A 22399-nucleotide genomic window follows, 5' to 3' on the forward strand; every position below is an offset into this window, starting at 1 on the left:
TCACCGCTAGTTTTAAGTTAAAGGTTGTAGAACTGGCAGAGCAGAAAGGCAAACACTTAGCTGCAAAAACATTTAATGTTCACCGTAAACGTGTACAAGAGTGGTGCAAACAAAAGGTACGTCTCCACCCGTATTGATATCCGCAGCAGAGTGAATGTCCGTATTTTATATTGTCCATGTTTACTAACGCGATTTCCGGTAAAAAAAAATCAGCGGTGAAATTGAACGTCTCTGTTGTGGTTTGTTGGATTTAAAGTTTGTTAAATGAAGAAAATGGTTGGTAAATACTATTCTAGCTCTGAAAATCGTGGAGGCGCGTCAAATAGGGAGGGCGCTTCTATAAGGATACATACGGTACAAGGGATTTGTAGCTAATAACGAGGAGGATTATGTCGAGATGTCGGTACGTACAGTACGTATGAAGAAGTGAAACAAACAGAAGATGAAATAAGGAATAAACCACTTTCGGGGTCTGCTGTTTTCCGAAACGAATCAGCAGCTGCGTTTCTGTTACACTCGGACGATTCGATAAAGCAATCTTTTGCAAAATTGTAACAAACAAACCTTTTTCGTGTTGACAACAAAGTCACATGACATGACGTGAAGAGGAAATGCTGAAAATTTTTCTGAAAGAAAAAATAAGAGCCATCACGAGAGGAGAACAACCCAGAGTTAATGGCGTAACGTCACTCAACGGAAACGCAAATTTGTCGGAAATTTTTAAATCACGCGAATTGAAGATTTTGCACAAAACCACAACGGGAACGCTGAGAGACGGGTTTGAGTCACAACCCTGGATTTCACATCGAAGAAGTGTGTCGCTAATTAAGCAATTAAGTGTACTTTTTAATCCATTTCATGTTGGAGCTCAAGTCCAACGTTGAAAAACGGCCAGTTTTATGTGAGAATTGAATGTTGCCGTGGTGTAAACCTCAGTAATGACTTCGAAGCTCAACGCTAAGCTCGGTATCATCCTCACACATCTTCGGCAGAGTGTTCTGGCGCTGATGGTATCAGAAAAAAACCTCCACTTTCTGTTCTCAGAAAGCGCTAAACACGGGTAAACAGAGGCAGAGGAGGGAAAAAGCAGAGAGTACAAAATGATAAGGGGTGTGAGAGAGCGCTTGTGTGTGTGTGTGTGTGTGTGTGTGTGTATTCTGTAGTAACACAAGCCAACGTGTTAGGAAGGTTTAAAGCGAGTGCTTTTCTGTCGACAGTAACGCTTCGTACAAAACTGTGCGCGTCTGGACCTAAATTGAATTTCCGTCTCCTCCTTGCGTGACTCACAATCGTTGCCTGTGGGTTGCCATTTGCCTCTTTCCTTTCCTTTTTCTCTTTCTTGACGAGATGACCACATCCAGACATGTTCAATTTAGATTCCGGTGAACTGCTAACATTTTTTTTCTTCTTCTTCGGTCCATTTTCTTTTCGTGTGTGTCAAAGCTTCCTTTTTAAAACCTGTTTACGAAAGCAGGATGAAAGACGGATGGACGCTGCTGATCGCTCGTATCCGCATTCTGGGGTTCTGGAAGTATTCAGGGGCCTGGAAGCAATAAAAAGGCCCTGCAACGAGATCCTGGGCTGAGATTAATGAGTGCGCTCGGCTGCCGCGATGCCATTTAAATGGGCGAAGTAATTAAAGTGCACCTTCCATGAAAATTATTCATCGCCCGAGGATCAGGTGACGGGTGAAAGCCGTGGGTTAAGTGCCGGTTCGGCCACCGAGACCACCGGCGATTTAGCCGCAGCTGCTGAAGCGAAGACGCCAGGGTCAGGTCCGATCACGTTACCTAATGGAGGAGAAGTCACGGAAAGGTAGAGAAAGGTAGCGTAAAGCGAGAGAAGTGGAAGAAAGGGCTGCCAGGTAACTTAAAACGCCATACAAGCGCTACAAAAGAGGCTTGTGGGATCCGCTTAACCAGAAACCGACACCGGCCAACTGGGAATCCCGGCGAATCAATCAGTCCATTCTTTTTTAACGGCCCTTCCACAGATTCGGACTTTAAAGGGATCGATCAATGGCCTCGTTGTTCCCACTGAAAAGTGTGATCCGTCTCGGCGGTATCCAGCGAGATCCGTGCTGAAGCGATAGCCTGTCGATGGAGTGGCCGTATTAATTACGGGCCGAGTGAAAGGAGGCTTGAGTGAGGTGAAGTTAGAGTCCAGAGAACAACAACAAGAGAACTTGCTGACCAAGGAGTGGACGTTGATCAAGGATCGGCGTGGTCAGTTGCCACACTAATATCACACCAAACCCTCAGATGGATTGGTGCTTTGGGAACGAGACAACTTTGTTTATTCAGGATTAAATGTAACCGTAAATGGATAAAAAGAAAAAGCCAAAGTGCTGTGGTATAAGACCAACAACCCATTTCAGGACATGCTCTTGTAGAACCATAACCATCTCTGTCTGCATGGTAACTGTGATCACACCACGCTGTTGTTGATTAATTTCCGACACACTTAATGGTTGTGCAATACATTATGCAATACTGTACATGGCACTGAAACAATCTCTCTCTCTCTCTCTCTCTCTCTCTCTCTCTCTCTCACACACACACACACACACACACACACACACAAGCACAATGATCCACATGCTCTCATCTTCAGTCCGAAATGTTAAAATTTCTCAATACGCCTGACCAAAAAGCATAAAAAAGTCAAAAGGGAAAAAAAAAAGTCAAGCGTCGAGACGTGTTAAAGTCCTTGTTGTTTGTGGTACTAAAGATGACTAAAATGCCTGAGGAAAAAAAAAAAGTATGCTGTAATTCAGGTCCGCAGTCATGTTCGGGTGAGAAGCGTGAAGAAAAGAAAAGAAAAGAACGGAGGTTTAAAAGAAGAAGAAGAAAGACGACGTGATAATAATGAACTCGCAGGTTGAAAAACAGCAGCTATTTAAACCCTTTTAAAAGAGAACTGGGAAGTAATTAGGTTTCTGAGCAACAATACTTAGTGCTCTCTCTCTTTCTCTATCCTTCTCACTCATTCTCTCTCTATCACTCTCTTGCTTAGTCCTGCATGAGAATGTAACACAAGGGTAATTAAGGGGAGGTGCGAATTCCTCTTTAGATGCATCTCTTTCGGCAAACCACCCCTTGTTTTCCTGATTAAAATGCACTCAGTGCCTCTCTCTCTCTCTCTCTCTCTCTCTCTCTTTCTTCCTCTCTCTCTCAAATCACACCAGCTTTACTTCCCTAACCAGAGTTATCAGAAATACGAAAAAAGTCGTCAAACGATTTGTCGTTAACCGCGACGTCTCTTGGCCCGTTTGCGTTTGTTCGTTCATTCCGAGGCGGCTGATGGGCTTGTTAAGTCATTAAAGGCCCTAAAGGGTGGATATTTGATGACCCAGGTGTCAGCGCTAATGAGATCAGCTCCATCCTCGCCTTTATGACGCAGCCAGGGATAAAATTGCGATTGGGAAGCTTCGCTGAGCAGCGAATCGAGGGTGGCCAGACGAGGTTAAATTCTTTTTTCGTGAACCCAAAACAAAGAACGCATTGTCCTTAGGACTAACAAGAAGCGCTTTTGTTTAATCAGTTCACAAAAACTAATATTTGGTTCAAAGTTCTTACGAAAGAAGACACTATTTACACTGAGAATGTGCATTTTCAGAACACTTCTTCAATAATTCTTTCGAAGTTGGTCATGATTCCTCATAGTAAGCAGCATAAAATCATATTACAGTATTGTAATGTCATTTTTTTTGTCCTGAACAACCTTTATAGCAAATAATGACCTGTGAATAATTATTTAAAAGCTTCCTGTAACTCCAAATGTTAAATATGTGCTTCGTGGAAAAGGTTTACTAATTTGCTTGAGAAGTTCGAATAAACGTTCTTATTTTCCCCAAAAAGCAGCTTTTTAAAGTCAGGAAAAAGGAGTTAAGGAAGAAAAAGGGAGTGCAAAGAATGCAAAGGATTATGCTAACTCAAAATCCTGCTGTCTCAAATAGCTAGCCGGCTAGTTAACTGCTAGCAAACTAGCAAGCGTTTCTGACAAGTAAACACTCGTGAAATTTTAGTATCTCGGGACTCGATTTGGATTATTTTCTCAGGAATTTCTTTGTTTAACAGCAACCCAGTCAGAAAACACTACAACAGTTTTGCTCATTGCTTATTTTTCATAAGTTAGTTAGCTAGCTATCTTAGTATGCAGGTTCTGTGGGAAAAATGGTTCGGGTACATCACAAGAGCGAAATTAGCCCTCTGTAGAAGCATAAACAGCCTGGATGATTATGTATTTATGTTTATAATACACAGTGCTAAATGCTGTCATCCCTGAAAGCACCACTTTAACATCTGTAATAAAAAGGATCCAGGAGCGCAAAGGATTATGCTAACTCAAAATCCTTAGCTAGCCGGCTAGTTAACTGCTAACAAACTAGCAAGCTTTTCTGACAAGTAAACACTCGTGAAATTTTAGTATCTCGGGACTCGATTTGGATTATTTTCTCAGGAATTTCTTTATTTAACAGCAACCAGGTCAGAAAACACCGCAACAATTTTGCTCATTGTTAATTTTTCACACGTTAGTTAGCTAGCTAGCTTAGTACGCAGGTTCTGTGGGAAAATTGTGCGGGTACAGCATCACAGGAGGGAAACTAGCCCTCTATAGAAGCATAAACGGCCTGGATGATTATATATTTACGTTTATAATACACAGTGTAAATGTAATCGATGAAAGTGATAAAAATAGTTTAGGAACGAAACAAAACAAAAAACAATCCAGGAGCACAAAGGGTTATGCTAACTCTCAAGCCTGCTGTGTCAACAAATTAGCCGGCTAGTTAACTGCTAGCAAACTAGCAAGCGTTTCTGACAAGTAAACACTCGTGAAATTTTAGTATCTCGGGACTCGATTTGGATTATTTTCTCAGGAATTTCTTTATTTAACAGCAACCTAGTCAGAAAACACCGCAACAATTTTGCTCATTGCTAATTTTTCACACGTTAGTTAGCTAGCTAGCTTAGTACGCAGGTTCTGCGGGAAAATTGTGCAGGTACATCATCACAGGAGGGAAATTAGCCCTCTGTAGAAGCATAAACGGCCTGGATGATTATATATTTACGTTTATAATACACAGTGTAAATGTAATCGATGAAGGTACCATTTTAACATCTGTAATCTGGTAAAAATAGTTTAGGAATAAAACAAAAAAACAATCCAGGAGCACAACGGGTTATGCTAACTCTCAAGCCTTCTGTGTCAACAAATTAGCCGGCTAGTTAACTGCTAGCAAACTAGCGAGCGTTTCTGACAAGTCGCAAGATTTCAGTATCTGGGACTCGATTTGGATTGTTTTCTCAGGAATTTCTTTATTTAACAGCAACCCAGTCAGAAAACACTACAGCAGTTTTGCTCATTGTTAATTTTTCATAAGTTAGTTAGCTAGCTAGCTTAGTATGCAGGTTCTGTGGGAAAAATGGTTCGGGTACATCATCACAAGAGCGAAATTAGCCCTCTGTAGAAGCATAAACAGCCTGTATGATTATGTATTTATGTTTATAATACACAGTGCTAAATGCTGTCATCCCTGAAAGCACCACTTTAACATCTGTAATAAAAAGGATCCAGGAGCGCAAAGGATTATGCTAACTCAAAATCCTTAGCTAGCCGGCTAGTTAACTGCTAACAAACTAGCAAGTGTTTCTGACAAGTAAACACTCGTGAAATTTTAGTATCTCGGGACTCGATTTGGATTATTTTCTCAGGAATTTCTTTGTTTAACAGCAACCCAGTCAGAAAACACTACAACAGTTTTGCTCATTGCTTATTTTTCGTAAGTTAGTTAGCTAGCTAGCTTAGTACGCAGGTTCTGTGGGAAAAATGGTTCGGGTACATCACAAGAGCGAAATTAGCCCTCTGTAGAAGCATAAACAGCCTGTATGATTATGTATTTATGTTTATAATACACAGTGCTAAATGCTGTCATCCCTGAAAGCACCACTTTAACATCTGTAATAAAAAGGATCCAGGAGCGCAAAGGATTATGCTAACTCAAAATCCTTAGCTAGCCGGCTAGTTAACTGCTAACAAACTAGCAAGCGTTTCTGACAAGTAAACACGCGTGAAATTTTAGTATCTCGGGACTCGATTTGGATTATTTTCTCAGGAATTTCTTTATTTAACAGCAACCCAGTCAGAAAACACCACAACAATTTTGCTCATTGCTAATTTTCCACACATTAGTTAGCTAGCTAGCTTAGTACGCAGGTTCTGTGAGAAAATTGTGCGGGTACATCATCACAGGAGGGAAATTAGCGCTCTATAGAAGCATAAACGGCCTGAATGATTATATATTTACGTTTATAATACACAGTGTAAATGTAATCGATGAAAGTGATAAAAATAGTTTAGGAACGAAACAAAACAAAAAACAATCCAGGAGCACAAAGTGTTATGCTAACTCTCAAGCCTGCTGTGTCAACAAATTAGCCGGCTAGTTAACTGCTAGCAAACTAGCAAGCGTTTCTGACAAGTAAACACTCGTGAAATTTTAGTATCTGGGACTTGATTTGGATTATTTTCTCAGGAATTTCTTTATTTAACAGCAACCCAGTCAGAAAACACCGCAACAATTTTGCTCAGTGCTAATTTTTCACATGTTAGTTAGCTAGCTAGCTTAGTACGCAGGTTCTGTGGGAAAATTGTGCGGGTACATCATCACAGGAGGGAAATTAGCGCTCTATAGAAGCATAAACGGCCTGGATGATTATATATTTACGTTTATAATACACAGTGTAAATGTAATCGATGAAAGTGATAAAAATAGTTTAGGAACGAAACAAAACAAAAAACAATCCAGGAGCACAAAGTGTTATGCTAACTCTCAAGCCTGCTGTGTCAACAAATTAGCCGGCTAGTTAACTGCTAGCAAACTAGCAAGCGTTTCTGACAAGTAAACACTCGTGAAATTTTAGTATCTGGGACTTGATTTGGATTATTTTCTCAGGAATTTCTTTAGTTAACAGCAACCCAGTCAGAAAACACCGCAACAATTTTGCTCATTGCTAATTTTTCACATGTTAGTTAGCTAGCTAGCTTAGTACGCAGGTTCTGCGGGAAAATTGTGCAGGTACATCATCACAGGAGGGAAATTAGCCCTCTATAGAAGCATAAACAGCCTGGATGATTATGTATTTATGTTTATAATACACAGTGTAAATGCGGTCATCCCTGAAAGCACCACTTTAACATCTGTAATAAAAAGGATCCAGGAGCGCAAAGGATTATGCTAACTCAAAATCCTTAGCTAGCCGGCTAGTTAACTGCTAACAAACTAGCAAGCGTTTCTGACAAGTAAACACTCGTGAAATTTTAGTATCTTGGGACTCGATTTGGATTATTTTCTCAGGAATTTCTTTATTTAACAGCAACCCAGTCAGAAAACAACGCAACAATTTTGCTCATTGCTAATTTTTCACACGTTAGTTAGCTAGCTAGCTTAGTACGCAGGTTCTGTGGGAAAATTGTGTGGGTACATCATCACAGGAGGGAAATTAGCCCTCTATAGAAGCATAAATGGCCTGGATGATTATGTATTTATGTTTATAATACACAGTGCTAAATGCCCGAAAGCACCATTTTAACATCTGTGATGTGATAAAAATAGTTCAGGAACAACAAAAATACTCATGAAAGGATCCATGCGCACAAAGGATTATGCTAACTTTAAATCCTGCTGTGTCAAATAACTAGTCGGCTAGTTAACTGCTAGCAAACTAGCGAGCATTTTTCATAAGTAAACGCAAGTGAGATTTCAGTATTCTGTATTATCATCATCTTAAGAATTTATTTAACAGCAACCTAGTCGGAAAACACAATTATTTTGTTCACTGCTAATTTCTTGGAACTAAGTTAGCTAGCTAGCCTAGTACAGCATGTAGAATTTGTGGGAAATGTGTGCATGCTCACGTTCACTGACTTAATTGTTCCATCAGTGACATCATGGGTTTGGTTCTCTTATTAGTTAAGAACGACAGGAACTTGTTTTGCAAAATGTAATTGCTTTCCACAACTGATGAAATAAAACAAAAAAAACAGTTCTCGGTAATGAATTCGGACTTTTGGACCCGTCAGATACGTTGATGAACGAAGCCAAAGCAAAAGCGATGCAGCGAGCTGTTTCAACAAAGTAAACACGGCTTCGTGGATAAAGTTTCCTCACTCGCACTATAACTAATCACTGCATATTGCCCGGGGTTACTGCAGTAATTGTGTTTTGTCAGCAAGCCAGGCATCATTACAGAAGGCCTGGACAGACACGAGGTCTTTCTTTCTCTCTTTTGCCTTCTCGCTCGCTATGAATCTGGATGCCCTTGCAGTCTCTTGCTCTACCGTGCGTCTCTGTCACGGTCCCTGTCACTGAACATTCATCATCGCTCGCTCATCTCTGCTCCGTCCCTCCGTCTTTCCGCACCTTCCTTATCCCAAAGCAGATGAATGCGCCGACAAACTCGTATCTGAGATCTGAGATCATGCTCTTTTGTCTGCTTCGTAAAAAACACACATATCCCAAGTATGAGAAATGAGTTTTTAAATTACGTGCTATTCCGTGTGGCCTTATTCTACACTGTGTGTGTGTGTGTGAGAGAGAGAGAAAGAGAGAGAGTGTGAGAGCAAGAGACACAGAAATCATTTGTGCTTGCGCTGTACTTACAGTAAAACACCAAGGCTATCTAGCTCAGCTAACCCCACATTAATGAGCACAGTCAGTGTGCACTTGATAGCAAATTATATTTCATGGGTCGTTGCGTATGAAAGAGAAATCTTGTTTGCATGATCCTTAAAAAATATCTATTAGGGAGGAAAGATCTAGCATGACGTTTGCTTGGAAGTGTGTACACAGCAACCGAACACCATGAGTTGATTCTCTCAGGGGTAATGAAATGAGGGGAGCGGGGGAAAAAAAAAAAAGGACACCAAAAAAGCACACCGCTTTTTGCAACCGAAGATCTACCTTGACTTCAGTGCGACCTTCATGCTCACTTCATTCGTCACAATAATAAGCACGTCTTCATCAGAACACCAAGCAAGAGAGTCGGCCTGTCCGCTTTAAGCATGACTCCCGATCCAGCCGGGATTAAACAAATGACAGAATCCCAACGTGACTTTTGCTATTCATCATATTCTGTTCGCACAAATTACAAACTTCATGGAAAATAATTTGTGAAATTAGTGCCAGCGAGGGAAGTACAGCATGGCACGGCACAGCCGGCACCGTAAACGCACCCGTTTGAAATTACATGCTCTCACAAGGGCTGGGTAACAGAGTGCAAATCAGGGAAACCAGAGCAGCCGCCGCATTACAGCGCAAACCAACAACGCAACAAACACTGTTTGCTGCACTGGACAGAATATAATGGTTAATCAAAATCACCTAGTAATAACAGCAATAATAATAATAATAATAATAATTCCTCTCAGAAATCCATTTAATCCAGCACTGCATTCTCCTTCCCGCTCACCAAGAAAACTAAAACTTCTTACCAGCCTGACTGGTGGCGATGCTGACGGCGGCAAAGAGTCTCTGCGTCCGGCTCAGGTCCGAGACGCCGTTCACGGCTTCCACCTCAAAAGTGTAGTTGGCGTGTGGCAGCAGCTCGCTGATGGTGACGGAGGTTTCCGTGAGACCGCTCTGCTGTGGTGTGTACGCCACGTTCCCTCCGCACGGCACACACTCCTCCGGTTCCCAGCTGCACCTCCTGCATACGATCCGGTAGGTGAGATCGTCGCGGCCGCCTAAGTCAGCCGGAGGGTTCCACTCGAGGGTTACGGTGGTTTGGTTGATGTTGTAGACCAGATTCTGAGGCGCTGAAGGAGGTCCTAAAGAGTCGGGGGGGGGGGGGGGGGGGGGGGGGGGGGACAGAAAGAACTGAGTTACGGGTGGTGGTCTGAATGGTAGATTCTGAGGAACGTATGGCGTGAACGAGCATGTTATGCATCGCGTCATATCGGATGATGCAAAATGCCTAATGAAAAGGTTCAGCGAGAAATGAAAATTTGAAATTTTCTCCATAATCTGCAACGTGAAACTGGATTTTAGTCTCATTTTAGTCAATTATTTTAGTCAACTATTAAATTAGTCTTTTGTAAAGTTGGCATCCCGTATCAGTAACAAACAAAACAAAACAGTTTCCGTTTGTAGCACAAAATTTTGCTTGTTTTGCTGAAATTAAACATTCATTCATTTTGGTCAAGATATTTCGCGACTTTGATAAGATTTTATGAAATTCAAACAACATAACACAAACAAATTCTCCCGACTCAAAGAAAAATAATATTGTGGAAAGTAAATTTCCCTGAAATTTTTGAGACGGGTCGCGAGTTATCTGAATTTTAACAGTCGATATTTCAAGGTCCGCAGTGTTTATTTTGCATCCGCGCGCCTGCTTAAAAGAGTCACTGGTAGCAACCAAAAAACCGAACTGTAATGTCATACACTCAACTTTCTGCTTGAGCTACACAACAAATATCGTCAAGTTTTGCGATGTCTTCCAGTGAAAGTGCGACTTCTTTCAGTTTTTCTTCGAATTGCTCGGATAATTTTGAACACGGACCCCCTTCAGATGGCACAGAGTTTGAAAACAGCCAAAGTCTCGAACCTCAAGCAACTGAGGAGGGTAGCGAAGCGTACAAGCACGCCATTGCCTCAGAACAAGGACCGGGGTCAAGCTCATCCACCGTTTCTTCAGTCTGATCTTGGTGGTTTTCGGTTGTGATAGCGAACACTTCCCTGACCATCTTTAAAGTAAATACAAACGTTTTGAGTGCTCTGAAAGCACGATATCCCCCGCTGGCAACTATATCTATGCTCTAAGTGCTTAATACACACTCGTGAAATTGTCAAAGTACAAGTTTGATAATCAAGGGCCATAACTCTGGTAAAATGCGACTGAACTGAAGGAAATTGCAATGTGCGTATTACCGACATATAACAAAGAATCCCGTCAAGGAATTTCGTGAAATTCCTCCAAAAATTGTGAGAGGAGTTGATTTCAGAAGGTGAGTACCCTTCCCTGGATGGACGGACAGACATCGCCACGACATAATCCCCCTTCTGGCCAGATAAAAATCAGCTATGGTTTCAGGTAGTTTGGACAAAATCGAAGACAACTTTGACATCTCACCTTGCGGAGTTCTTCAGCACGAACGGCAGAGACTTCAGTTTTCCAGATCATTGGTACGACTCCAGAAACAGCTGTTCAAGATCCTTTGACACAGTAAAGCAGAAGCTGTCGAAATGTACCGTACAAACCTCAAAGCTGCCATCGGAATCAAAATTTTTTCGACGAAGTCGAACAAACTATCCACTTCACGCGATCCATCTTGTTTAGTGGTGAGTTACGGATCAAAATCCCTGCCTCAAGAGTGGCTGTGCGCTCCAATGACTCGGAGGCATCTTTTACATTACAAAAGGTTTTTTTTTTTTTAAACTGTGATTTTTCAGGTTTGCGAAGATTTAAAACTGCAACTTTCACACACTAGCATTACATATGACTTGTGTTTTGGTTGAGTGTATGACGTCACCTCTGTGCGTCGACCCATTCCCTGACCGAGTTCGACAAAACAAAATGGCGGCTTTGAAAACTTGCCTTGATGCAAATTTGCACCAATTGTAAGCAATTCCCAAGAACCGTACAACTGAAACCTTTGCTATTGGATTGGTGACCACGTAAAAACCGAACTTTCCTCGTGCTAGAAGTTCCTAGTCCTGTAGACGAGGCTGTGTTGAGGTAAGAGAGGCGCAAGGCCTGCAGAGGAATAGAGATGAGCTCTCTAACTACACAGAAGGTGACCGCTGTCTTGTAAATTCTGGATCTAAGAAGCTGAGAGAGGTCAGGCTGAGAAGAAAGCGAGAACAGAGCCGAGTTATGTAACCGAGTGATGGGAAGAGTGACGCCGACGCTGACACTCGGCACATTCACTGGATTATTCTCTCCTCTCGCCCGCTGTATTAATGTGCCATGGGGACATGCAGAATCCGGTCCCGCTGGCAAGTGCTGACACACAATTAGAGTGTAACCCAGATACTGTGAGACGTTCCACAATACAGGGGAGACGCACTCGAGAGATACCAAGGTCAGTGTGGACCAGGAGGAGACAAGGCGGTGAAAGAACTCAATAATGAGCTCGGAGACAGAAGGTATAGTCGTAGCTTCCGGTGGAAACTACAGTAGGGGCCAAAAGTCAGAGTCCACTTCCATCTACATCGCACAAGTTTAAAAACATATTTCTTTCATCTGATGATGATGAATGACGAAGATTTACACAGGTCTCGTTCTCGAGCCCAAATCATCAAGGGTGTCAAGCACGGGTTTTGATAAACGATCAAATAAAAAACGCTGGCTACCCGAGTCATCGTATTCCTATCCTAATTAATTAGCCAACTAAAAGGATAACAAGCTTCCCGTGTAACAATCAAGCCCTGAGAACGTAGTAAAAGTTTATGCTCTTGACAGTCGGGCTGATATTTACAAGCGGAACTACAAAAAGTGGAGTCACGGCTGCCAACAACCACGGCGCAGAAAACACCGAGTCGTCTCTCTATCTTTTTGAAGACCAGGAATTCGACCTTGTGTGGTAAAATCATGGCGCGCGCGTGGCCTCTGTGATCATCCCACATCCAGCACGCCTTCGATCTTATTGCCATAATGTCGTTTGCGCTAATTTCACGAGCCTCGTTTCGAAAAAAGGGTTTATGAGTTTGTGGTTTTTGATGTTTTGTGAAAGCGCTGACACGTCTACTTTCAAGACGCACCATCCATATGGATGAGGGCAAAAAGCAAGCTTTGGAACAATAAGGACGAATAATACGACACTTAAAAAGGTGCTCTTCATTCGGGATAATGGCGCGCACACACACACACACTTTTTCTTCTCACTCGATCACACACACACACACATTCATGCTGCAATATTCATCAGAGGTGCAGGGAGGGAAAATGCATGATCAGACGAGATGAAAGAGCCACCTGTGGTAGGTGAAGAGTGGAGGTTTCTCTATGCGAGTGTGTCTTCTCATCTCTTTCCGTCACTCTCTCTAGTTTCTCCTGTCTCCATCCTCCTCTCTCAATTCAATTCGGCGTTCGCCTCGCTGCCACGACGCCTTCTCTTTTTCTCCTGAGTAAGATGCTGACATGCAAATCAAAAATGGCAATACAGCGCCGATCAATAAAAGCATGTCGATCGCGTATCATACAGTACACGCAGCGGCCTTGATGTTGGCCGTCGACATTTTGAGCAGAAATGGACGCTAATCTTTCTCACGAACCCCTCTGGGGTTTATCATCAGATCCGAACCAACTGTCGCCACGCCTCTAACGCACGCCCTTCTAGTTTCACTGCAGTAAATTCATGGACAGGCGAGTACTGAATTATTTACTGAATAATATGCCACATATACAGGCCACATACACTGTTTCAGTCGCATGCTTGCCTACTAACATATTTGGATACGATCGTATTTTTATTCTCCAATATCTGCCCACTTGTATACTAGCATACTATTCTATTTGCATACTAGTTCACTAGTCTGTTGGCGTATTTGTAGATATGTGCATCCTAGGGTAGGCTTATACTAGAATAGTGCCCCGTTTACACCAAGCCCAGTTGTATTCAGACTATAGTACTCGCCTATCACTAACATACCCATCCTTAAACTAGCATACTTGCATACTACTCTATTTGCACACTAGTTTACTAGTCTATTGGCATATTAGTAGATACTTGCATCCGAGGGTACATTTATACTAGAACACTCGGCTAGTTACATACCACCATACTTGTATACTAGTCCACTTGCATACCAGTCTACTAGCCTATTTGAATAGTATTATACTAGCACACTAGCCCAGTTGTATTCTAGCATGCTTGCACATCTGTGTACTACAGTACTCGTCTATTTGTATATCTGCATACTAGAATATCTGTATACTTGCCTATATGCATACTAACATACCCGTATGCTTGCCTACTAGCATAGTAGCTATCCTAGTCAAATACTAGCACACTTGCATACTAGTTTACTTGTATATTGGCATATTAGTTGCTTTACTTGCATACAATGGTATGTTTATACTAGAACACTCAGCTATTTACATACCACCATACTTGTACACTAGTACACCTGTATACCAGCTTATTTTAATACTAGTATACTCGCACACTAGCCCAGTTGTATTCTAGCATGCTTGTCTATCTGCATACTTGAATACTTGCATACTACAGTACTAGCCTTTTGCATATTAGCATACTTGCCTACTTGTAGAGTAGATTTCTTTATACTAGCATACTTGCATACTATTCTAGTTGCATACTAGTTTACTAGTGTATTTGCATATTAGTAGATACTTGCATACTAGGGTGCATTTATACTAGAACACTCGGCTATTTGCATACCACCATACTTGTATACTAGTACACTTGCATACCAGTCTACTAGCCTACTTGAATACTATTATACTAGCACACTAGCCCAGTTGTATTCTAGCATGCTTGCCTATCTGCATACTACAGAACTAGCCTATTTGCATACTAGAATACTTGAATACTAGCCTATCTGCATACTAACATACCTATATACTTGCCCACTTGTATAGCAGCTTTCCTCATGCTAACATACTACCCCGATTCCAAAAAAGTTGGGACAAAGTACAAATTGTAAATAAAAACGGAATGAAATAATTTACAAATCTCAAAAACTGATATTGTATTCACAGTAGAATATAGACAACATATCAAATATCGAAAGTGAGACATTTTGAAATTTCATGCCAAATATTGGCTCATTTGAAATTTCATGACAGCAACACATCTCAAAAAAGTTGGGACAGGGGCAATAAGAGGCTGGAAAAGTTAAAAGGTACAAAAAAGGAACAGCTGGAGGACCAAATTGCAACTCATTAGGTCAATTGGCAATAGGTCATTAACATGACTGGGTATAAAAAGAGCATCTTGGAGTGGCAGCGGCTCTCAGAAGTAAAGATGGGAAGAGGATCACCAATCCCCCTAATTCTGCGCCGACAAATAGTGGCAATATCAGAAAGGAGTTCGACAGTGTAAAATTGCAAAGAGTTTGAACATATCATCATCTACAGTGCATAATATCATCAAAAGATTCAGAGAATCTGGAAGAATCTCTGTGCATAAGGGTCAAGGCTGGAAAACCATACTGGGTGCCCGTGATCTTCGGGCCCTTAGACGGCACTGCATCACATACAGGCATGCTTCTGTATTGGAAATCACAAAATGGGCTCAGGAATATTTCCAGAGAACATTATCTGTGAACACAAGTCACCGTGCCATCCGCCGTTGCCAGCTAAAACTCTATAGTTCAAAGAAGAAGCCGTATCTAAACATGATCCAGAAGCGCAGACGTCTTCTCTGGGCCAAGGCTCATTTAAAATGGACTGTGGCAAAGTGGAAAACTGTTCTGTGGTCAGACGAATCAAAATTTGAAGTTCTTTATGGAAATCAGGGACGCCGTGTCATTCGGACTAAAGAGGAGAAGGACGACCCAAGTTGTTATCAGCGCTCAGTTCAGAAGCCTGCATCTCTGATGGTACGGGGTTGCATAAGTGCGTGTGGCATGGGCAGCTTACACATCTGGAAAGACACCATCAATGCTGAAAGGTATATCCAGGTTCTAGAGCAACATATGCTCCCATCCAGATGACGTCTCTTTCAGGGAAGACCTTGCATTTTCCAACATGACAATGCCAAACCACATACTGCATCAATTACAGCATCATGGCTGCGTAGAAGAAGGGTCCGGGTACTGAACTGGCCAGCCTGCAGTCCAGATCTTTCACCCATAGAAAACATTTGGCGCATCATAAAACGGAAGATACGACAAAAAAGACCTAAGACAGTTGAGCAACTAGAATCCTACATTAGACAAGAATGGGTTAACATTCCTATCCCTAAACTTGAGCAACTTGTCTCCTCAGTCCCCAGACATTTACAGACTGTTGTAAAGAGAAAAGGGGATGTCTCACAGTGGTAAACATGGCCTTGTCCCAACTTTTTTGAGATGTGGTGTTGTCATGAAATTTAAAATCACCTAATTTTTCTCTTGAAATGATACATTTTCTCAGTTTAAACATTTGATATGTCATCTATGTTCTATTCTGAATAAAATATGGAATTTTGAAACTTCCACATCATTGCATTCCGTTTTTATTTACAATTTGTACTTTGTCCCAACTTTTTTGGAAATCGGGGTTGTACTAACATACCTATATACTTGCCCACTTATACTAGCATACTTGCATACTAGCTAGCGCAGTTGAATACTAGTATGCTCGCATCGTAGTTTACTAGTCTATTCACATATTAGTAGACCCTTGCATACTAGGCTGCGTTTATACTAGAACACTCGGCTAGTTACATACCACCATACTTGTATACTAGTACACTTGCATACCAGTCTACTAGCCTATTTGAATACTATTATACTAACACACTAGCCCAGTTGTATTTGAGCACGCTTGCCTATCTGCATACTACAGTACTCGTCTAGTTTACTCATCTATTGGCATATTAGTTGCATTACTTGCATACTAGGGTGCGTTTATACTAGAACACTAGCCTATTTACATTCCACCAAACTTGTATACTAGTACACTCGTATACCAGCCTACTAGCCTATTTGAATACTATTATACTAGTCCGGTTGTATTCCAGCATACTTGCATACTACAGTACTAGCCTATGCGTATAGTTGCATACTAGAATACTTGCATACTAACATATCTACATACTTGCCCACTTGTATAGTAGCTTTCTTTATACTAGCGTACTTGCATACTAGTCTATTTGCATGGGTGCATTTATACTAGAACACTCGCCTATTTACATACCACCATATACCAGCCTACTAGCCTATTTGAATACTAGCACACTAGTCCAGTTATATTCTAGCATACTTGCAGACTACAGTACCAGCCTATTTGTATCTTTGAATACTAGACTACTTGCATCCTGGTCCATCTACATACTAACATACCTGCATACTTGCCCACTTGTATAGTAGCTTTGTTAGACTAGCATACTTGCATACAGCTAGCTTGTGTACTAGGACGCCTGCGTATTATCAGACTGGTGTATTTAAGTACTGCCGTATTTGGATACTCACATACGAGCATGAATAGACAATAAAAACAGAAGAATACAGGAAAGTCGGAATTAATTTTCAGTTGTAATAAAAAGCAACGAAAAACAAACAGGACGTGATGATGAGGATGGGATTAACAACAAGTGTATTCACCCTCACTTTTTTCCATCTCAGCCTCACCTCCTACTTCATGCTCCGTTAGGAAAAGCGCCAACGCCCACTCACTCACACTCACACACACACACACACTTCACCTCCTGGGATGCGTTGTGTATTTCCATGGCTACATATAATGATTGTAGTTATGGCTCCATGATCACAGCTGCTCGCTTTTGACACTCGAGTGGCAAAGATCAAGGGACTGATTATCCAGCAATAAACAAGGAGGAACTCTCGGCTGCCTCGAGTGCCACTTCAGCGTCTCGCTCGATAGCAAGGAGATGGAGTTAAATCCGAGGGACGCGACTGCTAAAACGCCCTCACCTCAAGCCATCCATGGATACATACACACACACACACCTCAGGATTATAATGCATGCAACGTGAGCAAGGAGTCTACACGACGACTTCCTGTTTTCCTGACCTGATGTTTCTTCTCAACCTCTCTCTCTCTCTCTCTCTCTCTCTCTCCCTCTCCTACCTCCGTTTCATGCCTCAGATTAATCTTCGGCCGCTCTCGCAGCCTGATTTCTCAATCACCGACACGTGTATGATCTTGACTCCTCAGCAGGATCGTTCTGGAGGAGTGAACGTGCATTTCCAGCAGCGAATCTGGCAAAGAACTGCCAAAAAAAAAAAACCACACACACACATCACAATATGCTCGAACTATAAATCATGGAAATGTCCAAACCTAAGAATACTCGTTAAAGAAAAATGAATAAATCAATCAACAATAAGGTACTGTGATGTGAAGCCAAGTTACCGTAACCACCGCAGCAACTTGATGACAATTTGATCTTTATTAATAAGAGAGGCAGTGTACTTTTTTAAATCCGTTTATAGTTATACTTCATGATTTGGAACGTCAGCTGCTTACGTTAAAGCAGCGATACGCAGTTGCTCGTTCGACAGTCTTTTCTGAAGACAAACAAAAACAAGAGTGCTCCGAGAGCACAATATCCCCCACGACAATATATTGCAAACGAAACTGCAATATGCATATTACTGTCCAATAACCAAGCCTTTTGTGAAATTCCTCCAAAAATTGTGAGAGGAGTTGATTTCAGAAGGCGGGAACCCTTTCTGGGACGGACGGACGGACTTCGCCACGACATAATCCCCCTGATGGGGAATAAAAAAACTAAAAAGCATAAACAAACAAAGTCATTCCAAAGACTTTCCCATGGTGGAAAAACTGACAGACTCCTTCAATAAATGTTCAACAAACACCTCATTACAGAACACTTAGAAAGTCATATCAACGATTACAAGCACTTTCTTGTTAAATAAAAACACAGTTTTGGGGTTTGTTTGTTTTTTAATCTCTTTTTATTGGCCTTAGATCATGCAGACGGAGTCTTCTGACCAATCAGAATTGAGAATTCAACAGCGCTCTGGTATTGCAAATATATACTGTACGATGTTGCCTTCAGTGTTGTAGTCGAGTCACTAAACCTCGAGTCCGAGTCCAGTCTCGAGTCCCAGTTTTCAAGTCAGAGTCATCTCATCTCATTATCTCTAGCTGCTTTATCCTGTTCTACAGGGTCGCAGGCAAGCTGGAGCCTATCCCAGCTGACTATGGGCGAAAGGCGGGGTACACCCTGGACAAGTCTCCAGGTCATCACAGGGCTGACACATAGACACAGACAACCATTCACACTCACATTCACACCTACGGTCAATTTAGAGTCACCAGTTAACCTAACCTGCATGTCTTTGGACTGTGGGGGAAACCGGAGCACCCGGAGGAAACCCACGCGGACACGGGGAGAACATGCAAACTCCACACAGAAAGGCCCTCGCCGGCCCCAGGGCTCGAACCCGGACCTTCTTGCTGTGAGGCGGCAGTGCTAACCACTACACCACCGTGCCGCCCAAGTCAGAGTCATTAAAAACAAATTCGAGTCGAGTCCAAGACTCCACCTGCGCCATTTGACGGTGGCTGTTTCAGCGCCATTAACATTAGTTTGTTCCTGAATGTGACGTATGAACAGGTGAATGTGCGTTCTCTTGATCAGGGAGTGTGAAGTATTCTGTCAGAGACGGTTGGGAGACGGATGTAAGTGCAGAAGGTGTGTTTATTAATACAAGTGAAGACAATCCAGAACGGCAGGCAAAATCGTAAAATGGTGAAACAGGCAATAGCTCCAGCGAGGCACAAACAGGCTATCGTAGACTCGGCAGAATCAAAGACAAGAAACAGGAAATCAGGGATCAGGAAACCAAACAAAGAAATAAGGTTCGGTAATGTGTCAGCAATGCAGCTCAATACTTCGCAAAGTAAGTGTGTTTTCACACTTTTTATATTAGCGCATCGATTGAGCCTTAATCCTGTGTAGGCGCGAGTCGTTTACGGCGCACGCCCGAGAGTCTATCTGATGCAGGCGCCAAGGCGTGACACTCTTGCGTGAAATTAGTACAAAATTAATACAGATATAAATATCTCATGCCAAATTATTATGGCATGTTACAAAAAATACAGAAAATAATCCCAGTCCTCGTCTCCAATTTACGAGTCTGAAGGCGGTTAATGCGCGAGTCCGAGTGATCAGCACTCAAGTCCGAGTCGAGTCACAAGTCCTTAAAATTCGAGCACGAGTCGGACTCGAGTACTACAAGCCTGATTGTTGTGCCAGATCACTGAGAGATCAGCCTCTCGCTTAAAGGCTTTCAAACAGTTCCGGGGTGCCAAGTCTTATTAAAGGACCTGCTTTAAGAAAAGGTGACTATTTTTGGTGGTTTTTCTTGGAAATTAAAAAGACACTCCGTAATTATTGAAAAAATCCCTGAGAATGAGATACAAGAGCATTAAAGCGAGGCAGACGTCTCGAGATTTCCAGTGACAGCATGTTAATTAGGTCATCTGCTGATCCGCAGTGTGTGTCCGTGTGTGTGTGTGTGTGTGTGTGTGTGGGTGTTGTGACTCGACTTAGGGCTTAACTTTGGAATGCACTTCTTATCTGCTCAGAGCTGCGCCTCCTATTAGAAGTCAAGTCAATAATTAAGCGTAGTTAAGCTCGAGTCGCTTCCATACGAGTGTCAGTGAAATTAAGCAGATTTGCTCACATGGTGACTGAACTCTGGTCTCAGTGCTGCAAAATGCCAAAGGGGAAATATTAATGAGTCGGATTTTCTTTCTCGGGTTCTCGATGTGCGTTTCTGTCCCGCAACGTTTTGCAAATTAAGTACCATTAAAACAGATCTGGCCGATCATCCAAATCTATAGCTTTACTCCAGAAGCCAATGATTCTGATTGGTTAAGCATGACAGCCAATGAAAATACAGAAATCGGAGCTAAACACATCCACAAGAGTGCTCTGAGAGCACAATATCCCCCGCTGGCAACTAGGCCATAACTCTGGTAAAACGTGACTGAATTGAACAAAATTATTACCGTATTACCGACATATAAACAAAGAATCCTGCCAAGTTTCATGAAATTCCTCCAAAAATTGTAAGAGGAGTTGATTTCAGAAGGTGAGTACCCTTTCCGGGATGGACGGACGGACGGACGTCGCCACGACATAATCCCCCTTCGGGCCTTTCGGCCAGCGGGGGATAAAAATCGTGAGGGAAGTTGTTTTCAGAAAGCAAGCACACCTTGATGAAATTGCCAAAGTACAAGTTTGTTAATAATCATCAAGCGCATAACTTTGGTAAAATTTGCCCAAATTAAACGAAATTTCAATATGCATATAACTGTCATATAACAAAGCCTGTTGCCAAGTTTGGTGAAATTCCTCCACAAACTGTGAGAGGAGTTGATTTCAGAAGAACGTACACCCTCATGAAATTGTGCAAGGTATTTAATCGAGGGTCAAAACTCTAGTACAATTTTCACAAACGAAATTAAATCGCAACATGCGCATTACCGTCATATCACAAGACGTTTTGCCAAGCTTCGGGAAATTCGTCCAAAACTTGTGAGAGGAGTTGATGTCAGAAGGCGAGCGCACCTTCAGGAAATTGTCAAAGTATACTGTAATTTTGTTAATCGAAGGCTGGAACTCTGGTAAAATGTAACCTAATTGAACGAAATTGCAATATGCATATTACCGAGATATAACAAAGGATCCTGCCAAGCTTCAGGAAATTCGTCCAAAAATTGTAAGAGGAGTTGATTTCAGAAGGTGAGTACCCTTTCCGGGACGGACAGACGGACGGACGGACGGACGTCGCCACGACATAAGCCCCCTTCGGGCCTTTCGGCCAGCGGGGGATAAAAATTGTGAGGGAAGTTGTTTTCAGAAAGCAAGCACACCTTGATGAAATTGCCAAAGTACAAGTTTGTTAATAATCAAGGGCATAACTTTGGTAAAATTTGCCCAAATTAAACGAAATTTCAATATGCGTATAACTGTCATATAACAAAGCCTGTTGCCAAGTTTGGTGAAATTCCTCCACAAACTTTAAGAGGAGTTGATTTCAGAAGAACGTACACCCTCATGAAATTGTGCAAGGTATTTAATCGAGGGTCAAAACTCTAGTACAATTTTCACAAACGAAATTAAATCGCAACATGCGCATTACCGTCATATCACAAGAGGTTTTGCCAAGCTTCGGGAAATTCGTCCAAAACTTGTGAGAGGAGTTGATGTCAGAAGGCGAGCGCACCTTCAGGAAATTGTCAAAGTATACTGTAATTTTGTTAATCGAAGGCTGGAACTCTGGTAAAATGTAACCTAATTGAACGAAATTGCAATATGCACATTACCGAGATATAACAAAGAATCCTGCCAAGCTTCGGGAAATTCGTCCAAAAATTGTAAGAGGAGTTGATTTCAGAAGGTGAGTACCCTTTCCGGGACGGACAGACGGACGGACGGACGTCGCCACGACATAAGCCCCCTTCGGGCCTTTCGGCCAGCGGGGGATAAAAATTGTGAGGGAAGTTGTTTTCAGAAAGCAAGCACACCTTGATGAAATTGCCAAAGTACAAGTTTGTTAATAATCAAGGGCATAACTTTGGTAAAATTTGCCCAAATTAAACGAAATTTCAATATGCGTATAACTGTCATATAACAAAGCCTGTTGCCGAGTTTGATGAAATTCCTCCACAAACTGTAAGAGGAGTTGATTTCAGAAGAACGTACACCCTCATGAAATTGTGCAAGG

The 22399-nt window shown here is 42.0% G+C and overlaps 1 protein-coding gene across 8 annotated transcripts in view; it reads right to left on the reverse strand.

Moving 5' to 3' along the window:
* The window catches only part of epha7 (eph receptor A7), a 164190-nt gene that overhangs the window by 101557 nt on the left and 40234 nt on the right, over positions 1-22399 (reverse strand). For 5 of the 8 annotated variants that reach the window (XM_060913959.1, XM_060913957.1, XM_060913958.1 and 2 more), the window contains exon 5: positions 9496-9831. In XM_060913959.1, coding sequence (XP_060769942.1) covers positions 9496-9831 — 336 coding nt within the window. Of the gene's footprint in view, positions 1-9495; positions 9832-12980; positions 13141-16251; positions 17905-22399 lie in introns of those variants that run through there. The other 3 variants (XR_009654045.1, XR_009654044.1, XM_060913961.1) reach the window with 3 other exon arrangements.

Source organism: Neoarius graeffei, chromosome 2 (assembly GCF_027579695.1).
Source record: "Neoarius graeffei isolate fNeoGra1 chromosome 2, fNeoGra1.pri, whole genome shotgun sequence".
Lineage (NCBI taxonomy): Eukaryota > Metazoa > Chordata > Actinopteri > Siluriformes > Ariidae > Neoarius > Neoarius graeffei.